The sequence below is a fragment of the Sebastes fasciatus genome, chromosome 22 (assembly GCF_043250625.1).
Source record: "Sebastes fasciatus isolate fSebFas1 chromosome 22, fSebFas1.pri, whole genome shotgun sequence".
Taxonomy (NCBI): Eukaryota; Metazoa; Chordata; class Actinopteri; order Perciformes; family Sebastidae; genus Sebastes; species Sebastes fasciatus.
In genome coordinates, this window is record NC_133816.1 from 12,279,894 (window position 1) to 12,297,089 (window position 17,196).

The 17,196-nt window shown below is 38.7% G+C and overlaps 1 protein-coding gene across 1 annotated transcript in view; it reads left to right on the forward strand.

Annotated features, from left to right (window-relative positions):
- The first annotated feature begins 414 nt into the window (after positions 1 to 414).
- adisspb (adipose secreted signaling protein b) overlaps positions 415 to 17,196 on the forward strand; it is a 32,284-nt gene continuing 15,502 nt past the window's right edge. The window contains exons 1-3 of the mRNA XM_074623058.1: positions 415 to 789; positions 5,863 to 5,965; positions 16,559 to 16,698. Of these exons, the coding sequence (XP_074479159.1) occupies positions 5,947 to 5,965; positions 16,559 to 16,698 (159 nt within the window). The 5' untranslated portion in view covers positions 415 to 789; positions 5,863 to 5,946. The remainder of the gene's footprint in view (positions 790 to 5,862; positions 5,966 to 16,558; positions 16,699 to 17,196) is intronic.

Sequence of the window (17,196 nt, forward strand, 5' to 3'; positions counted from 1 at the left end):
ATGAGGGGGCGGGGCCAGGTGCTGCTGCAAATTAAGTAAACTGTGTCCGAAATATAAATACACTAATATATATGAATAAATAGATAAATGTATAAATGTATAATTAAATAAATAAATAGCTTAAAGTTCTGTATGAAGAAGCCAAAAGTTTGGGAACAAGTGACATTCCACCACTGGGTATTTTGTCACAAAAGGGAAAGAAAGAAAAGTAAACTATGAATAAATAGATAAATGTATAAATGTATAAATAAACACATGTATAAATAAATAAATAAATAAATAAATAGCTCAAAGTTCTGTATGAAGAAGCCAAAAGTTTGGGAACAAATGTGAATTATAGAAACAGCAGATCATTTTATTTCACTCGTCCTATGCACACAAATCACCACTAGATGGCGCCATTCACCTACAATAGAGCACTCACTGGTGGCACGCGATGGAGAGAGAGAGAGAGAACAACCGCTGCTTAGCAACCAGCTCTGATCTACACTTCTCAGCGACACAGAGTAGACACAGTAGAGGAAGATCAGCTCAGGTGTCTCGGGTGTCTATTATATTTAAAACATCTGCAAAAAACCCAACGGGTTGTAAGCAGCAGAGCAGCAACACGAGGAGCCGCGACCACGTGATCAAATGCGGAAATTGTCCTGTGGAGAAAGTAGTAGTGTAGTGGTGTAGTGGAGAGAAGAGGAGAGCTGGAGGTTTTGGTGCCCGGTTGAGTGTTTAACACGTCCACGACGATCTGGGTTATCTGTGCAGTTGGATGCACGACTGATAAAAGTAGAAAAGGTAAGCAAACCAAAAGAAATGTGAGTTTGTGTAACTTTTTAGGGGGATTACAACACCTAGCATGGACGGAGCACCTGTCGGGACACTTGCTAACATGTGTGTTTATGTGACAGTCAATAATGTTAATTTCTGTTATTGTGTGTGGCTGCTGTACTACATAGTATGTGTCAAACACTGTAAATCCTGCTGCAGGCCTACTGTAGGTATACCAAAGTCACTTTTAGTGTGTATATTTATACTTCAGGCACAGTCTTGTTATGTTATGATGAGTTATCTCTCATAGGTAATACAAATAATAATAATTTAAACCTTTTTTTTTTCATCACGTGCATAATGAAGAGCGAAAAAATTAAATGTTTTTAATTTGATGTTTAAAATGTGTAGAATTAAAGGTCTTTTTTAGAGCTTAAATTGATGCAAAGATCAATGCAAAGCACTGCTCCCAGTAGACCAGTTACACTTACACTTACAGAATAAATAGATATGGATGTGGTAACAGTGCAAATGAGGCAGTGTAAACAGATATGAGACTATTGATTATAGTTTACATATTGGGTCATGTACATAGTACCCATATAGCAGGAATAAACAAATAGTCTATGTTGAGGGTGCTACAGTACCGTATAGAGGCGTACTTTAACTGCTTAGTCTATAAAATGCCAGAAAATAGTGACACCAGTTCTTAGAGACAACGTTGACCTATTCAAGCAGTTTAAACTCAAATATATTTAGTTTACCATCATAAAAGATGAAGAAAGTAAGCAAATAGTCACATTTGAGAAGCTGGAGCCAACTTTCGAAGAATTTCTTTTGGCATTTTTGCTTAAAAATTATTGCAACTAACGATTATTTTCATTGTCGGTTAAGGTGACTATTATTTTTCTCGATTAATCGATTAGTTGTTTTGGTCTATAAAATGTCAGAAAATGGTGAAAAATGTCGATCAGTGTTTCCCAAAGCCCAAGATGATGTTCTCAAATGTCTTGTTTTGTCCACAACTCAAAGATATTCAGTTTGTTGTCATAGAAGAGTAAAGAAACCAGAAAATATTCACATTTAAGAAGCTGCAATCAGAGAATTTTGACTTTTTCTCTCAAAAATTACTCAAACCGATTAATCGACTATCAAAATAGTTGCCGATTAATTTAATAATTGACAACTAATTGATTAATCGTTGCAGCTCTAACTGAAACCAATAAGTGCTGATACAAATGTCTCAGATACATTTTCGGTTGATCCACTAATCAATTAATCAGCTAATTATTTAAGCTCTAGTAACACAGCTTATTGGCTGGTGCAACATAGAACAAAGGTAAAGCGCTGTATATACAGGGTATAGTGAGATAATGTTAACTTGAATGTCATGTTTCCTGCCACTCCCAGCATGTGTCTGTGTCACATGGAGAAGATCAAATCACTTTCCCAAAATAGAAAGCATAAATTCAAACCAGGAGACGGGTACCTGTTGCTGCTCTCCGTGGCATCTGCAATTTTAATTTGTCAGCTGAGGACGAGCTGTCAGCAGCAAAGCTCGGTCGGGCTGCAGGATTTAGATAAGGTGGTCACGCATGTAAATTAAGTTCAGTGCTCGCACCCTTTGAAGGCTACTGTAGGAGGAACCAGTACGTGCAATGCATGGGTTATCACCGTGTGAATATAATAGAACAGTAGAGTATCTCTAACCACACAAACCATCACATCTGCTTTTTTCGTTCACACCGGTCCTTGTTGACATTGACAATACATCCTGCACCATGTTAGTATGTACACACATGGAATTCAACAGCCTAGTAGCACCACCCAACACTGTAAGTTTTATGATGGGTAATTCAAATGCACAACTGTCTTTCCAGCATGCAACCTTCAACAACTCTGCTTTAGAGCCCAGCCGATGGAGGGGGAATGGGAGAAAATTATAAATTTAAAGTGTGACCATCATTTCTGTCGATTAGGATAACTTTGTACTCACCAAAGTATTACAGAGATCTTGGAACACCTTGATATCGTACAGACGGGGCTAGAAACACAATCAGATGATTTGACAGGTTGTAAACAAGCCAATAGTGAAGCCAGATTAAAACTTTTTATTTATTAATTGAAAGTATGCTCACTTTTAACCATTGGGTCCTGGTTCGAGCACCTAAGTGTCAAAAGCGAGACAAAGCTCTCCAAAGTAGTCCAACTTGGCAGTACAATTACAGGCTGCAAACAGACCCCACTGTCCTATCACAACGGCAAAGCAGTCCAACGCTTTCGTGGCAAAACCTTAGATGACCACAGCTGTCCCTTAAATCACCACTTTCAGGGCAAGGGTACAGAGTCCCCTGTGCAAAGAAAAACATATAAAAAAATGTGTCCCTGTTGCCATAAAGTATCGTAATCTGTAAGGACACCCACTCTCTGAAGCCAGACTGCTACCTCAGCACACAGCATTTTATATCTATTGATTTAACCTGGATTAAGTCCTCACCATCAAGTACCTGCCTGGTGCTCCTTTTAATGTAGCTGCTATATATATATTGTGTTTTTATGTAAATGTGTTTAAATGTGTCCTGTCTGGATGTGATATGTTGTGTTTTAATGTACCCTTTTTAATAGCAGTTTTTGCCAAAGACAAATTTCTGCCTTTTGTACGCAAAAAGTAGACGATAAAGTATTTTCTATTCTATTCTACTGGACGTGAAACTGAAAATGAGTGAGTCTGTATCAATCCCTCTTTGTACAGGAAAACAATGCACAGGTACGGTAGGTCAAGTTAATAGTTGACAGCTAATGTATTCATTGTCGCGGCTGTATTATCCTTCAACAAGCTACATACAGTGGTAGTGGTCAAAGTAAGTAATGTATCTGATGTGACAACAATCCCCTAAAGCATTTTCTGTCCAACAGACGTCCTTCACCCTGATCCTCTCACAGCTGGAGGCGAGTACATTTGAAGCTCATCAGTGGTTTTCTAATCATAGTGACCCATTTAGGCGCCCCCAAAACAGCACTGATATTTCCCACTGTTAAAAGTAGATCATTCGCTGATTCCGACCTATTCTCAGTGGACATGACATTTCTCTGTCCCATGATGTGACACCCGTGCCTCCCTTGTGTGTTGTAGCAAGAAAAGCAAAGACTCTGGATCCTCGCTAGCTGCGTCTTCATTCCCAGCCTTGCTACACATTGAAAGAAGGAAGTGTAAACCACGAGGGGTTCATGGTGGGTCACTGGTCTGCCAGATGTGAGCGGTTCCTGTTAGTGTAAAAGGAACCAAAATGCTTATACCACCCACTAAAAGGAATCACAGATTTCTAAGAACGAGGTCACATTGGCACAGTTGGTATTTTTCAACAACAACATTTCAAGGGCAGCATCTGATTTTTGTATGTGTCCAGATTGGAGTAAGATTGACTTGGTCAAGACTGCAAAAAAATAAATATACAGTATATAACATGAGCCGCATCTGCCAAACTATCTGTGCTGAGATCAAGTGTTTGCTTGGCATAAAGAGTGAGAGGAAACGTCTTCTTGCCGCACATTGTTCTGGTTCTGAATTGAAAACAACACTCAAAAGCCACCACAATACAGATACTGTATATTCACAGACATCAAGCAGCAACCAGTACAGTTGTGTGGGGAAGCCAGTGTAAAAAATGCTAGTTGTAGTAGGGTTGTGTATTGGCAAGAATCTGGCGATACGATATCATGATATAGGGTTTACGATTCACTATATCGCAATTAGGGTTGTCAAAGTTAACGCGATAATAACGCGTCAACGCAAATTTGTTTTAACGCCACTAATTTCTTTAACGCATTAACGCAACTTGCGATTTTTAGGTTGTATCGGGAGAGTGAAGATACTGGCATCATATGAAAGTACAAAGCCGAAGGAATCCATCGGCACCAACCATGTCATACTAGCTTCTCACAAAGGAGGCTAAATAACGCTCCAAAATTACGCTCAATTTTGGTGAGGAAAAACTGGCATGGCCATTTTCAAAGGGGTCCCTTGACCTCTGACCTCGAGATATGTGAATGAAAATGGGTTCTATGGGTACCCATGAGTCTCCCCTTTACAGACCCTTACTTGACTTGACATACTTGACAAATCTCCCTTTTAAGGTACATTTTGATCAGATAAAAAAATGTGCGATTAATTGTGATTAACTATGGACAATCATGCAATTAATTGCGATTATATATTTTAATCCATTGACAGCCCTATTTTTTATACAATCAGAACAGTGGGATTTGCATTTATCACAGTTCCTGTAAAATCCCACATCATAGCACTACTTTGAGAGGGCACATACACTGAGAGGGCGCGTAACCTAGCAAATGAAATAAAGTTTTGACAGAGTTAATCTTTGCATGTAGAATATTAATTTAGAATCAATACGGTGTTTTTGAGAATCAATACCAAATACAATATCACAATACTCAATATTTTCAATATTTTCTTACACCCATAATTTGTAGTCATGTAAAGCTTTCACCTGGTTTTAATATTCTGTAAAGTCACAGCTTTAGGGAATATTGCCAGACTGAATTTATGTTGGTTATTGTTGTATAACAGCAGTAATTCCTGATAATAAGGCTGTGCTCTTAAGTATCATTGTGGCAGTAGATTACATAGACCTGCCAACTATCCCTTTCACTTATGTGCTGCTATTATTTATATTAAGCACCTCCCAGAGATGTGATGGATGTTTTCCATCTGTGCGAAGTCCAGGAACAGCAGCTCCAGCCCCGAGGTAATCCTCTTAGACCGTTTTGTTGTTTTCCTTTAATTGAAGTCTCTGCTGGGAGTCTGTGGTACTCCTGGATTGACTGGTACAGCACAGCTGTGCTCTCAGCTGAAATACAGGCCAACCGGGGGTCATGCATTTAGAAAGAAAAACACCCGGGGAAGCTTACTGTGGCGAGTTTTATTTCGCTTTCATGTTCAACCTTTACCTTCCACCTTATCTCCCGGTGCTCTTCTGTTGATCTAATCATCGCCTATCTTCTTTCTCTCTCTCTCGCTCTCTTTATATTGCTAAATGCTTCTCCCTCATTGTCTCCTCTTTCCTAACTTGTTTTTTGCAGGGTTGTTCTGAGGTCAGAAGCTGAGATGACAACGCTGTGACAGTGTGTCCCAGAGTGTGTCGGTGCTGGACCTATTCCTGTGACATGGCTGCTGCAAAGAAGAGTGAGTTTTTATTATTGCTTTCATTGCCTGCTGTAATTACTGTGATGTACACTAACTTTTCATATTTAAAGGCACTTCTACTAAGTCTTTCAGTAGTACAAAGTCTAATAGTTGTTTTCTACTGTTTTGGGGAGCTGTGAAATCCATTTTAAATTGTAGATACCGGAAATTTGCAATATTATTGAATATCAATACAACTTATATACATTTTAAACAGAGAGAGTAGATATGTACTTTTAAATGATACAGCACAATTTTACAATTTATAGCAAGTTATGTCACGGACCCCTTGACAGAGTACCCTGGGGGTCCCTGGACCTCACTTTGAGAATCACTGGTTTACATCAATCATGTGGCAAGAGGCTGAAAAAATGATTGCATAAATTCATCTTATGGGGAAGTGGAGGAGGTACTGAGAAAGTCTTAACTAGCCCAGTTTGGTAACAGAAATAAAACCAGTCTACTGTTGCTAAATCCAGATTTCCTGTCGGCAATATTCATTCTCTATCGTCTCTATTTAATTGTTCCATCTTTGCTCTTTTGACATTTGATTTTAAGGTTGATCAGGATCAAAACACATTTCTAATTTATTTTAATAGCAATGATACGCAAAAATAAAAAATAAAGTTTACAGGTGCATATAGTACAGGAAATCACATAAGCCCCTTTTCCACCGCAGGAACTTTTTTCCGGGACTAGGAACCTTTTGAGGAAGTCATTGTGTTTCAACCGCAGGGACCAGGGTCTAAATTAGGTTCCAGGGACTTTTTACACCCCCAAAAAAGGCCCTGGTCAAGTGGTAGTACTTTCTGAAAGTACAGGAACTTCTGGGGTGGAGTTTGCAGGGATGACCGTCGCTGATTTGTCAAACACACACACAGCGCCGCTGCTTCAACTCATGTGTTGCTTCATTCATTAAAAAAGTACTCTAGTATCGATGTAAGGCCATTTTCAGACGAGAGGAGAGCATTTCTCTTTGTTTGATAACATTAAAAGTAAAGTTAGTTAGTCTTTAGACCACTATGGAAACGCAGACATCAGTGGGTTGAAGGAACCTTTGGGTTCCTTGAAAAGTAGTCCCGGGACTAAAATTACCAGGAACTTCTTGGTGGAAACGCAGCAAAAGTATATAGCTCAATATAATATATAACTCATTGCTGTGCATATAAACCCTTTTACTATCATAATGTTTGTAGCTTCTATAATCTGCTGTAGGTGAATTCAACTTGCTGTAATCGTCCCCCTGGATTGAAAGTTTCTTAGAAGGGCTTGGCTGTTGCATTAATAAAACAGGATGGCACTATAATGTATCGTGATTGAGAGCCCCACATTAACCTTTCCACCGGTGAGACATCCTGGGGGCTTTGCAGGAAGGATAATCAATTAGATTTAAATTCACAATCGATTTGTTCTTTCAGTTGAGTTTCTTGGGAAAAGGGTGTGTTGATGCGGCCGAGTCTATGTCAGCAGATTTTTGTGAAGGCAAGCAAATTTATTTCCTCAAAAGCAGGAAGGGCTTAATAAAAATTACTGGAAGGGAACAAGACGGGATAGAGAGCTGTAAATGACGTAAATCACGTTATTATTACTACCATGAATATGCTGCATCTCCTCCCCAGTGCAGCGTGGGTACTTGTTGTCTTAAAGGACCACTCTGCAGGCCTTTGTTCTCTTTGATAAGGTCACTGAATGAAGGGCGATGCAAAGGGAGCCTCTCTATTGACTTCCTCTATGTATTTTTCATGTGTCTGGGATGGACTGAAATGTCACAGAAAGAGTGTTTTGTTTACGGGGAGAGGTAGGAATGTGTTGCCACCTTTGGGAGGATAAATGTATTTTAAAAATGCGAGCGCTGACGCTTTTATTGTGCAGTTTTGGTCTTTGTTTCCTTAGAGCAGTTTAACAATAGGCAAAGATCTCTGAAGAACCAGTTTGCTATTGAAAAGCTCATCATTAGTTTGAGTGTAAACAGAGTATTTTGCAAAACACTGATGTGGTTGTCTGACAACCACATATTTATCAACTTAATGGAACTCATAAGGATTCCTAACGGCTTGTTTCTTGTGTTATGTGACTCACAAGGTGTGAAAGAAAGGCTGAATTCCTTTGTAGAAAGACCTGTTCGCACCTGAGTGACGTACATTTGAACAAAAGACAGTTGTTGTTAGAAAAAGTTGTGATAATGCCCTCAGGTATTTTCACATTATCAAATCTGATCCCCTTAGAAAAAAGTTTGGACACCCGTCTTAGACAATAGATGAAACCAACACTGTCTCCTTAAACTTTCTTTGTAATCACTTATTTTGTATGTTAAAGAGGACCTATTATGCTCACTTGTAGGTGCATGCTTGTATTTTAGGTTTTACTAGAACATGTTTACATGCTTTAAAGTTCAAAAAACGCTTTATTTTTCTTATACCGGCTGTGCTGCAGCACCAGAAAATAAAATCAGGCAAGACATTTACAACACAAAACATTCAAATTGGATAGATGTAGCGCTTTGAAATGCGGCGCCAAAGCTCAGAGTCAGTGCAGCGCCAGGGTAAAAGGAAAGCGCCTCTTGTATTTCACGTCATTTTGCTCTTTTTTTTCTTAATGAGGACCTATTATGCTTATTTTTAGGTACATACTTGTATCTTGGGTTTCTACTAGAACATGTTTACATGCTTTAATGTTCAAAAAACGCTTCATTTTTCTCATACCGGCTGTTATACCAGCACCTCTTTTCACCCTCTGTCTGAAACGCTCTGTTTGAGCTCCTCCCCCTCAGCCCAGTCTGCGCTGATTGGTCAACCGAACTAAACTCTTCAGACTCCGCTCCAACTCCGTACTAACTAGCTTTGTTTGATGGCGTGCCAAACTAGCCACTAGGCAGGTATAATGCAAATGTGTAACTTGGTGACATCACCACGTTATGGAAGAAAAGGCGGAACTTCAAGCAAGGCATTTCAGGCAGTTCAGGAACAGTGTTTCTGTGGAGGAGAGTAACTCTCTTTGGCGTGGATTTTGGACTTTGTAACTTTGCAGACCTTTTACATGCACAAAAAAAAATAACACTAAAGGAAAGGAAAAAAGCACGAAAGCATAATAGGTCCTCTTGAATATAGCCGACTATACTGTATGGATGTCGTCACCAACGTATATTTGTGTTTATTTTGAAAAATACTGGCAAAGAAATCACTGGATCTGTGGCAAGGAAAAGACTTTACTTAAAACATAATTTAATTTGAGTTAAATGCCAGAGTTCCAGGTGTGTTTTGTTTATTAATGTCTTCACCAGATGGAGAAGCTTGTGATTAACAGTGGGAATCAAAACAGGATGGAAACTTGGCCTTAGTGCTTTTTGGAAACCACATGACAGAGTTGATCAATTGCAGGCGATGGTGTTTTAGGGAGGATCGAACTAGTTCAGCTGTTCAGCCTGCAAACGCTGCATTGATCAACACCATATGTGGTGCTTCTTTTTGGTCCTAACCTGCCTTTTTTTCCCTATACAAACATGCAGATTTTGGTTTTATTTGGAGCGTAGTGACATCTTGGTCAAAGAGAAAGAGTTCAGAGAAGAAATGTAATGAGAAATGGTTAACAAATTGAGTTGGTATCTACTTTTAAATATCTAGGATTCCTAATTGATGACCACTTGTCTTTTAAGGAGCACATTCAGTCTGTTGTAAAAAAGCTGAAGCTCTTATTAGGATTTTACTACAGAAACAAGTCTTGCTTTTCTATTCGTGTGAAACAGAAACTGGTGGAATCTACCTTTTTACCTGTTATATGGAGATGTGTTGTATATGAATGCTTCTGCTCATTGTCTTTGCATGCTGGATAGCGTGTATCACAGGTCACTGAGATTCACCATTGCACCAAGCATTCTGGGTTTAGTTCCTTCTTACTTGTCTTCTCTTTTAAAAAGAAAAACTGGAAGTCACAATCTTTGTTCTATGGACATTTTGCAATTTGTTGTTCCCAAAGTACGAACTGAATTGGGAAAGAAAGCTTTTAGGTTTTCGGCACCTACTGCTTGGAATAATTTACAATCTGATCTTCAACTTCAAAACGTAGTTACCTTGAATGAGTTTAAAGCTCTGGAGAAATCGCTGCAGTCCAGGTTGTCTGTGTGCAAGTGTTTTGTATGAGCAAGTTTTAATGTCATTTTTTGTGTTGTCTGTTACTCTCAGTATAACTGTCTTGCTGCTATCTTGGCCAGGTCTCCCTTGTAAAAAAGATCTTTGATCTCAATGGGACAAACCTGGTGAAATAAAGGACAATAAAATAAATAAAATGAAGAAGGCTAACAGAGCTCTGCAATATCCAGCTGAGCAGAGGCAAATATAGCCTTTACAGATTAGAGGAAGGACAGAAGTAGATAGAGATTAGAGATCTGAAATAAGCCAGTTCAGTGGGATTGCGTGCGCGTACACTAGTGCATGTTTATTTGTGTGTGCACATGCATCTGTGTGATTACGGGTCTGCTACTACTGAGAGGGTAAGTGTGGATATCTGCTCTGATGATCTCTGAGATTATCCAACCCATCTAAAAGGCCACAGATCTCAGTATTGTTATAATGAGCCTGACAGAGGCTTTGCCCAGAGCTCTACTACTGCTTTGAGGCTGTTTGTACAGATGCAAGTACATCAAATGCAAATATATATATAAAGTAAAAAGAGCTGAAGGAGTAAACATTAAAGTGATGTAGACAGTAACATGGGCCAGTGACAGATATGTTTTTCCGGTGCAAACAACGTCGCCGCCAGCTGCCTCACAAATTAATAACCATAGTGATGATAACAATAGAGATGAGACCTGTAGTGGTAGGAGGCTCAAACTGAGGCAGATGATATTGCACACATTTACAGTGGTTAAACACTGTGCAGTTAAAGGGATAGTTTGGGTGTTTTGAAGTGGGGTTGTATGAGGTACTAATCCATAGTCAGTGTATTACCTAGATGACGGTAACTGAAGCTGTTATCTATGCCCTTGCCAAAGCAACCAGACTCCATAGAAAAAAACACCAATTTTTTCCTCGCAGAACATGGGAGTTGCTGGTCTACCGCTGCCTCGATTGGTTACTTTGTTTGTGTTATTGTGTGACTAAGTCACCAAAGTCACACAATAGAACAAAAAATCTAACCGGAAAGGGCTGTCTGATGGCAAGGTGAAGTGGTTAAGTGCTTCTCCATACTGGGGGTTGCACCGACCGCCATCATGTAGATATAAACGTCTCATTCTAAGCTGACGAAAACACAACGATTCCTATTTTCAGGTGATTATACACTAAAGATACTTATTAATATTATATTCCATTTCTGCCAATAGATCCCTGAAATGTTACACACTAGTCCCATTTCTGGAATGGATTCTCACTTTGGAGAGGAAGTTCAGTTAGACTCATTGCTAATGAAAGCCCCCTCTCTTTCTAAACTCCAAAGGGTATAACATTCCCTTTTGACTCTAACTACTGATAGACTGGCGTACAGTATGAAAGCTCGTCATTATTAAGCTTAGTGTGTCAATGCAATTACTGTCACGGAGCCCAATTGTATGAACTTCTAGGATTTAAACAAAAAGCCTCTTATAGCAGGAATGGTGACCTTAAATAACAAGTCCCGTCATGTGATGTGATGATCAACTTATAGCTTAAGTCTTGGTCTCTTGATTCAGTCATTAGAAGAGTCTTTCTTCCCTCGGAGGAAAAATACACCCTTGCATACTCTTGGCGAGCCAGGGGATGTTTTTATGGTGATGAATGTTTTAATGTTTGGTCTCAGTCACAGCTAGCCTCAAAGCAAGGGTGCCCAATCAAAAGGGAGGAGTTCTGTGCTTTTAGATCAGATGTTTCCTGAAGTATAGTGAGAGAGCTGTAGTGTAACTGTGTGCTGAAACGTGGCCGGCAAAATACAACATTGATCTGTTGAAAAGATAAAAAATACAAATGATTGTTACCGTATAAATCTGAGCTGAGAAAATAGTGAAAACCAACAGTTGAAAAACCCAAAGATATACAATTTACAATGATATAAACATGTGTGCATTTGGGGAAAACGTCTAGTCTTTAAACTGTCTCCAATTGTTAAAATATATACTCCACGTAACACAATGCTCTTAATTGTAAAATGTTAAATACCCAACCCCAAACACTACAATACTACACTTTTGTAATCAAATACATGGTTTTATGTACTTTCTTATCTTTTATAAATAATTTAGTAAAATGGTGGAAATCTTGATTTGTAAAATACCTATCAATAATCTTTTACTTTAATATATAAATTGAAGGCACATTGTCCGAAAAGAAAAAACAAATTTTCCGGATATTAACTTACCCTGACTCGTTATCCTTTATCTGGATTTTGGAGAGACCTGGGATATTGCGCTTGTATATCTTTAATCAGAACTTCCACCACGGGATATTGCTAATATTGCAAGGTGTTCTGCACTATCTTTTGTATACGCAGCTTTACACACACACACACACACACACACACACACACACACCATCCTGCACATATGGAACATTATGTAACTCCACAACTCATTATTGTGACCCAGATTGCTGATAGCAAGGATTTCTAATCTCTGATATGAGTCCGTATAAAAGTTTAATGGAACTGGGCCCAAGTGGGCCAGTAATGTCCGTGGCTACATGTAATGCAAAGACATAATTCAGCATATGAATTCAATTAAATGCAAATAATGATCAACTATGATATGAGTAGTTTTGCATCCCTTCATACTGTATATCTCCCCCGTCTGAGTCAGTGTAAAGCACGATTGTTCCAGCCATGTGTAATTAAATTAAAGTTTCATATACTGTTTTTTCTGGAATATGAAATTTATCATTTTGCTATTGGTTTGATCTTGATGGAGCGGCTGTGGCTCAGAGGTAGAGCAGGTCCTCCACCAATTGGAAGGTCAGCGGTTCGATCCCCGGCTCTTCCGGTCACATGTCGAAGTGTCCTTGAGCAAGATACTTAACCCCAAATTGCTCCCGAAGGCTGTGCCATCAGTGTGTGAGTTAGTATTTTGATCAAGACTAGACTAAAAAAGCACTATATAAATGCAAGTCCATTTACCATCTTCAAGATAAATGTTGCATTAAAGGTACAGTGTGTAGGATTTGGCGGCATCTAGTGGTGTGGTTGCAGATTGCAACCACCCGAGTACCCCTCTTCTCTCTCCTCCCTTTCCAAGACTGTGGTAACTTGAGCCGCCGAGTGCAAAACCGTAGTAACACCGTTCGCCTCGCTCAGAGGTCATCCTTACTATATTAACACTACTTTAGGAGCAATGGAAGTCAGACGGCGGCACCATGGTTTTGCGCTCTGCGGCTCTCGTTACTGCTATCTGAGAACTTCAGGTAATGTAAAAACGTGAAATGCTCTCTCTAGAGTCAGTGTTTGGTTTGTCTGTTCTGGGCTACTGTAGAAACATGGCGGAGCAACATGGCGGACTCCGTGAAGAGGGCCCACTCCCTATGTAGATATGAAGGACTCATTCTAAGCTAACATGAAAACACAACGATTCTTAGTTTCAGGTGATTTTTACATTAATGAAAACATAGTTACAATGTTATATTCCATTTCTGCAAAGAGATCCCCCGAAATGTTACACACTGTTCCTTTTAATAATTCATAAAGATGGCACTGGTTTCACCTTGGTTTGTCATGACTTGGCAATGAAAGGGAAATTATCCTCTGTTGACAACAATCTCGTCTGATTTAAAGGAGTATATCTGTTCCAGATCTGGAGGGGAAGAAATGTCTTTGCCAATAAATTTGAAGAAAAGGAGAGAGGCTTATTCCATTTTAAAGCTTTTTTTTGGAAAGAGACATAAAAGAATAAAAATCTCCCCGACTGTCAGGTTGGCAAGCATAACTGATTAAAGTTTAAACTTGAGTTAAAGTCCCTGAAAACTTTGTTTCAAAGCTATGTATGACTGAATAAGTAACAATCAAATGTTAATATTTGAAAAAGAAAACATCAGGCATTTATTAAGAGATAATCTGCTTCATCAGGACTGATTGTTTGATCAGATCTGATTGACAGCGATCTGGCAACATAAGCAACAGTCATCAGACTTTGATTCCAATGTTGCTAAATTGTGATTGGTGCATGGAAGTCTATGACATCACCTTTTTCCAACCAAGCCCCGCCCACTTCAAACCAGTGAGGAAAAAGTAAAAACTGTTATCTCAGTGAGTGTACATTTAAAGTAATTGCAAATGAAACATAGTAATAACTTTTGCTTTATCTTAAATTAGTTTTTGCACACCATAATAACTTAATAAACCATGCATTAATCCAGTCATCCAGTCGTCTATAAATGGGAAAATGGAAATGGAAATCTTCTGCTGTGCACCAGCCTTGTTTTGAAGCCAGTGTTAATTAAACCAACATCTAGCTTACTGAATTAATATTGTTGAATCCAGATACCTGTTCAGTGTGGTGGTGAAAACGCCTCATGTGTTCATTATGACACCTTGTGAGTCTGGGTATAAATACACACAAGTCAGTGAAGTAGTGCATTTTTATTTTTAGTTACTTAAGATACGTACATCTATGCTGTGTTGATAGAGCTGGCAATCAGTAATATTGGCTACAAAACAAAGCTCAAGCACGGTGGCCATATGGCTGATTGAAGCTCCTTTGAAGTTTTTGTATAAGTCGAGAATAATTGGAAGGATGGCGATCAGAAATATGGTGCCCAGGAATTGTGTGTGCGTTTGTGAAATAGACTCTAACTCTATAACACTACACAACAAGACAACAGGTTAATCCTTTTGTAGTTCACAGGAAGGAGGCACTATTGAATTTAGTTTCTTCTCGTCTTGTTTTGCCGTATTATCTTATCTTATCTTATATTACTTTTATCGTATCCTATCGTATCGTCTTATCTTATCTTATCTTATCTTATCTTATCTTATCTTATCTTATCTTATCTTATCTTATCTTATCTTATCATCTTATCGTATCGTGTCGTGTCTTGTCTTGTCTTAACTTATCGTATTGTATCGTATTATCTTATCTTATCTTATCGTATTATTGTATCTTATCATATCTTATAGTATCTTATCGTACCTATTGCATTATCTTATATTATTTTATCTTATTGTATCTTATTATAGTTTCTTATCATATCGTATTATCTTATCTTATCATATTATTTCATCTTATAGTATCTTATCGTATTGTATTATCTTATCTAATCGTATTATCTTATCTTATCATATTATTTTATCTTATCGTATCGTATAGTATTTTATCGTACCTTAACTTATCTTATCGTATCGTATCATCTTATCTCATCTTATTATTTTATCGTATCGTATCGTATCACGTAATCTCAGAGTCGCACACATACTGGTAACTTACATTTTCCGAAGAGTTTCTTTGGGAAATGGACGGTATTCAAATTTAAGTGATGGATGAGTCCCAAAAAAGGACAACCTCCTATTAATAGAATATTAAATAAGCATTTAGAAGGTTATGTAAATGTAACAAATGTTTCTCCATCTCTTGTTGTATTCACTTCTGTTTCACTCTCGTTTGAGGACTGGGAAAGTGATGCTCTATAATCAGACCCGAAGCCCTTTGAGCAGAAATTCAGACAAATGGTTTGTTGTCAAAGAGAATTATTGTTTTTGGGAGGAGGGGGTTTATTTGGAGAACCAAGTTTCCATTCTCTCACACTGGGGATGAGAACAATAAATATCAGTGTGCCTCGGTGTCATAGGAGAGCACTAAAACCTAAAGGGAAATAATGTGTTTAGCTTGTAAGCCTAAACTTCTTTAGCTCCTTTACTCTGACACTGGGATCCCGTGGAGACTGGCAGAGGGGTAATTTCATCGAAAGGAGAAGTTTCATGACACATTGTGTTTGCTAGCAGTCTAAGATCACCAATGATTATATTTTGTTCATCCCTAGGATTCAAACTCTATTAGAGCTGCCAGTAGTCTGCATTCGGTCGCAAAGGTCAATGAAGAAACTACATCATATCGGCAGGATGATTGGTCAGTTGTTGGTATTAAAAAAAGGCAATATTACCGAAACAAGACTGTATATTGGTCCCTAAGCCCTGTGATACCAAGAATGTAATCTGTTCAAGTAGCGGGGCCCTAGAGGATGCTGTGCATGGAGCAATAAAGTATCACTTTATTACTACTATTACTCTCGGCTGGACTTTTTTTCAACAAAATTTATAGTCTCAGTGATTAACTGACGCTTTTATTGATAATAAGGTGAATTTTCTGCAACTTTTCTACCATTTTTAACTCCAAATCATGTACTTTTTTGTCATCCATCATCCATTTCTCTTTATTCGTTTCCCATCTTCAGACTTTTTTTCTCTCTTTCTAATGTTACTTTGCTTTTTGATCTCTCTTTTCTCTTCCTGTGTCCTTCAGTCCTGCCAACACTATATATGATGGATTGACTGCCTCTGTAAAGTGCTCTACAGTACACTCCATTATGTCACTGAAAGGAGTCGGCTGGCTTTAACACTTTTCTTTCTCCCTTTTAAAGGGATCCAATGTTTTTGTTCATGTTATGTCCGACCTTCAGCGGCTCTTCCCTCTTCCCCCTTGTCGCTCAGGTTGTGCAAAGGCAGGAGGCGTGCGTTTCTCAGAGGATCCCCCCGCCGCCGGAGCCCCATCACATGTTCACTTTGACGAAAAGCTGCATGACTCCGTTGTCATGGTGACTCCGGAGGACGACGGCAACTTCATGGTCAAGGTATGTTTAAACTTGCAATAGCCTGACACTTGATGGCTACAGTGGACGAGTAAGATCTGTTAAAACACTTTGATTTAATTGAATTTTTTCTCAGATTCCAGATTTACATGTTTGTGAACATTTAGATAAGAGCTTAATCTGATTGTTGTCGTGATTTTTTCACTCAAAGTAAAAACAGAAATGTGCGTGCTGTACTTGTATAAATCCAGCAATGATGTTCTTGCACGAATCAATTCCGTTTGAGGGACTCAAATACAGGAAATGTTTATCATTATTAGATAATGATCATCCTTTTTACGAAGCTCAGTCATCAGCTGGCATCATCACATGCTCCCTTGGATCCAAAAAAGTGTGCTAGAGTAGTTTTTTTCTGCCCAGAATGCAGACATTATTCAGTCCCCATCTGCTTCATGGACATCATGTACAGCAGATCACTTAATCCAAGTCCAAGTTAATGTTCCTGCCAGGGTTATCATATCTTTGTGGATCAGGTTCACA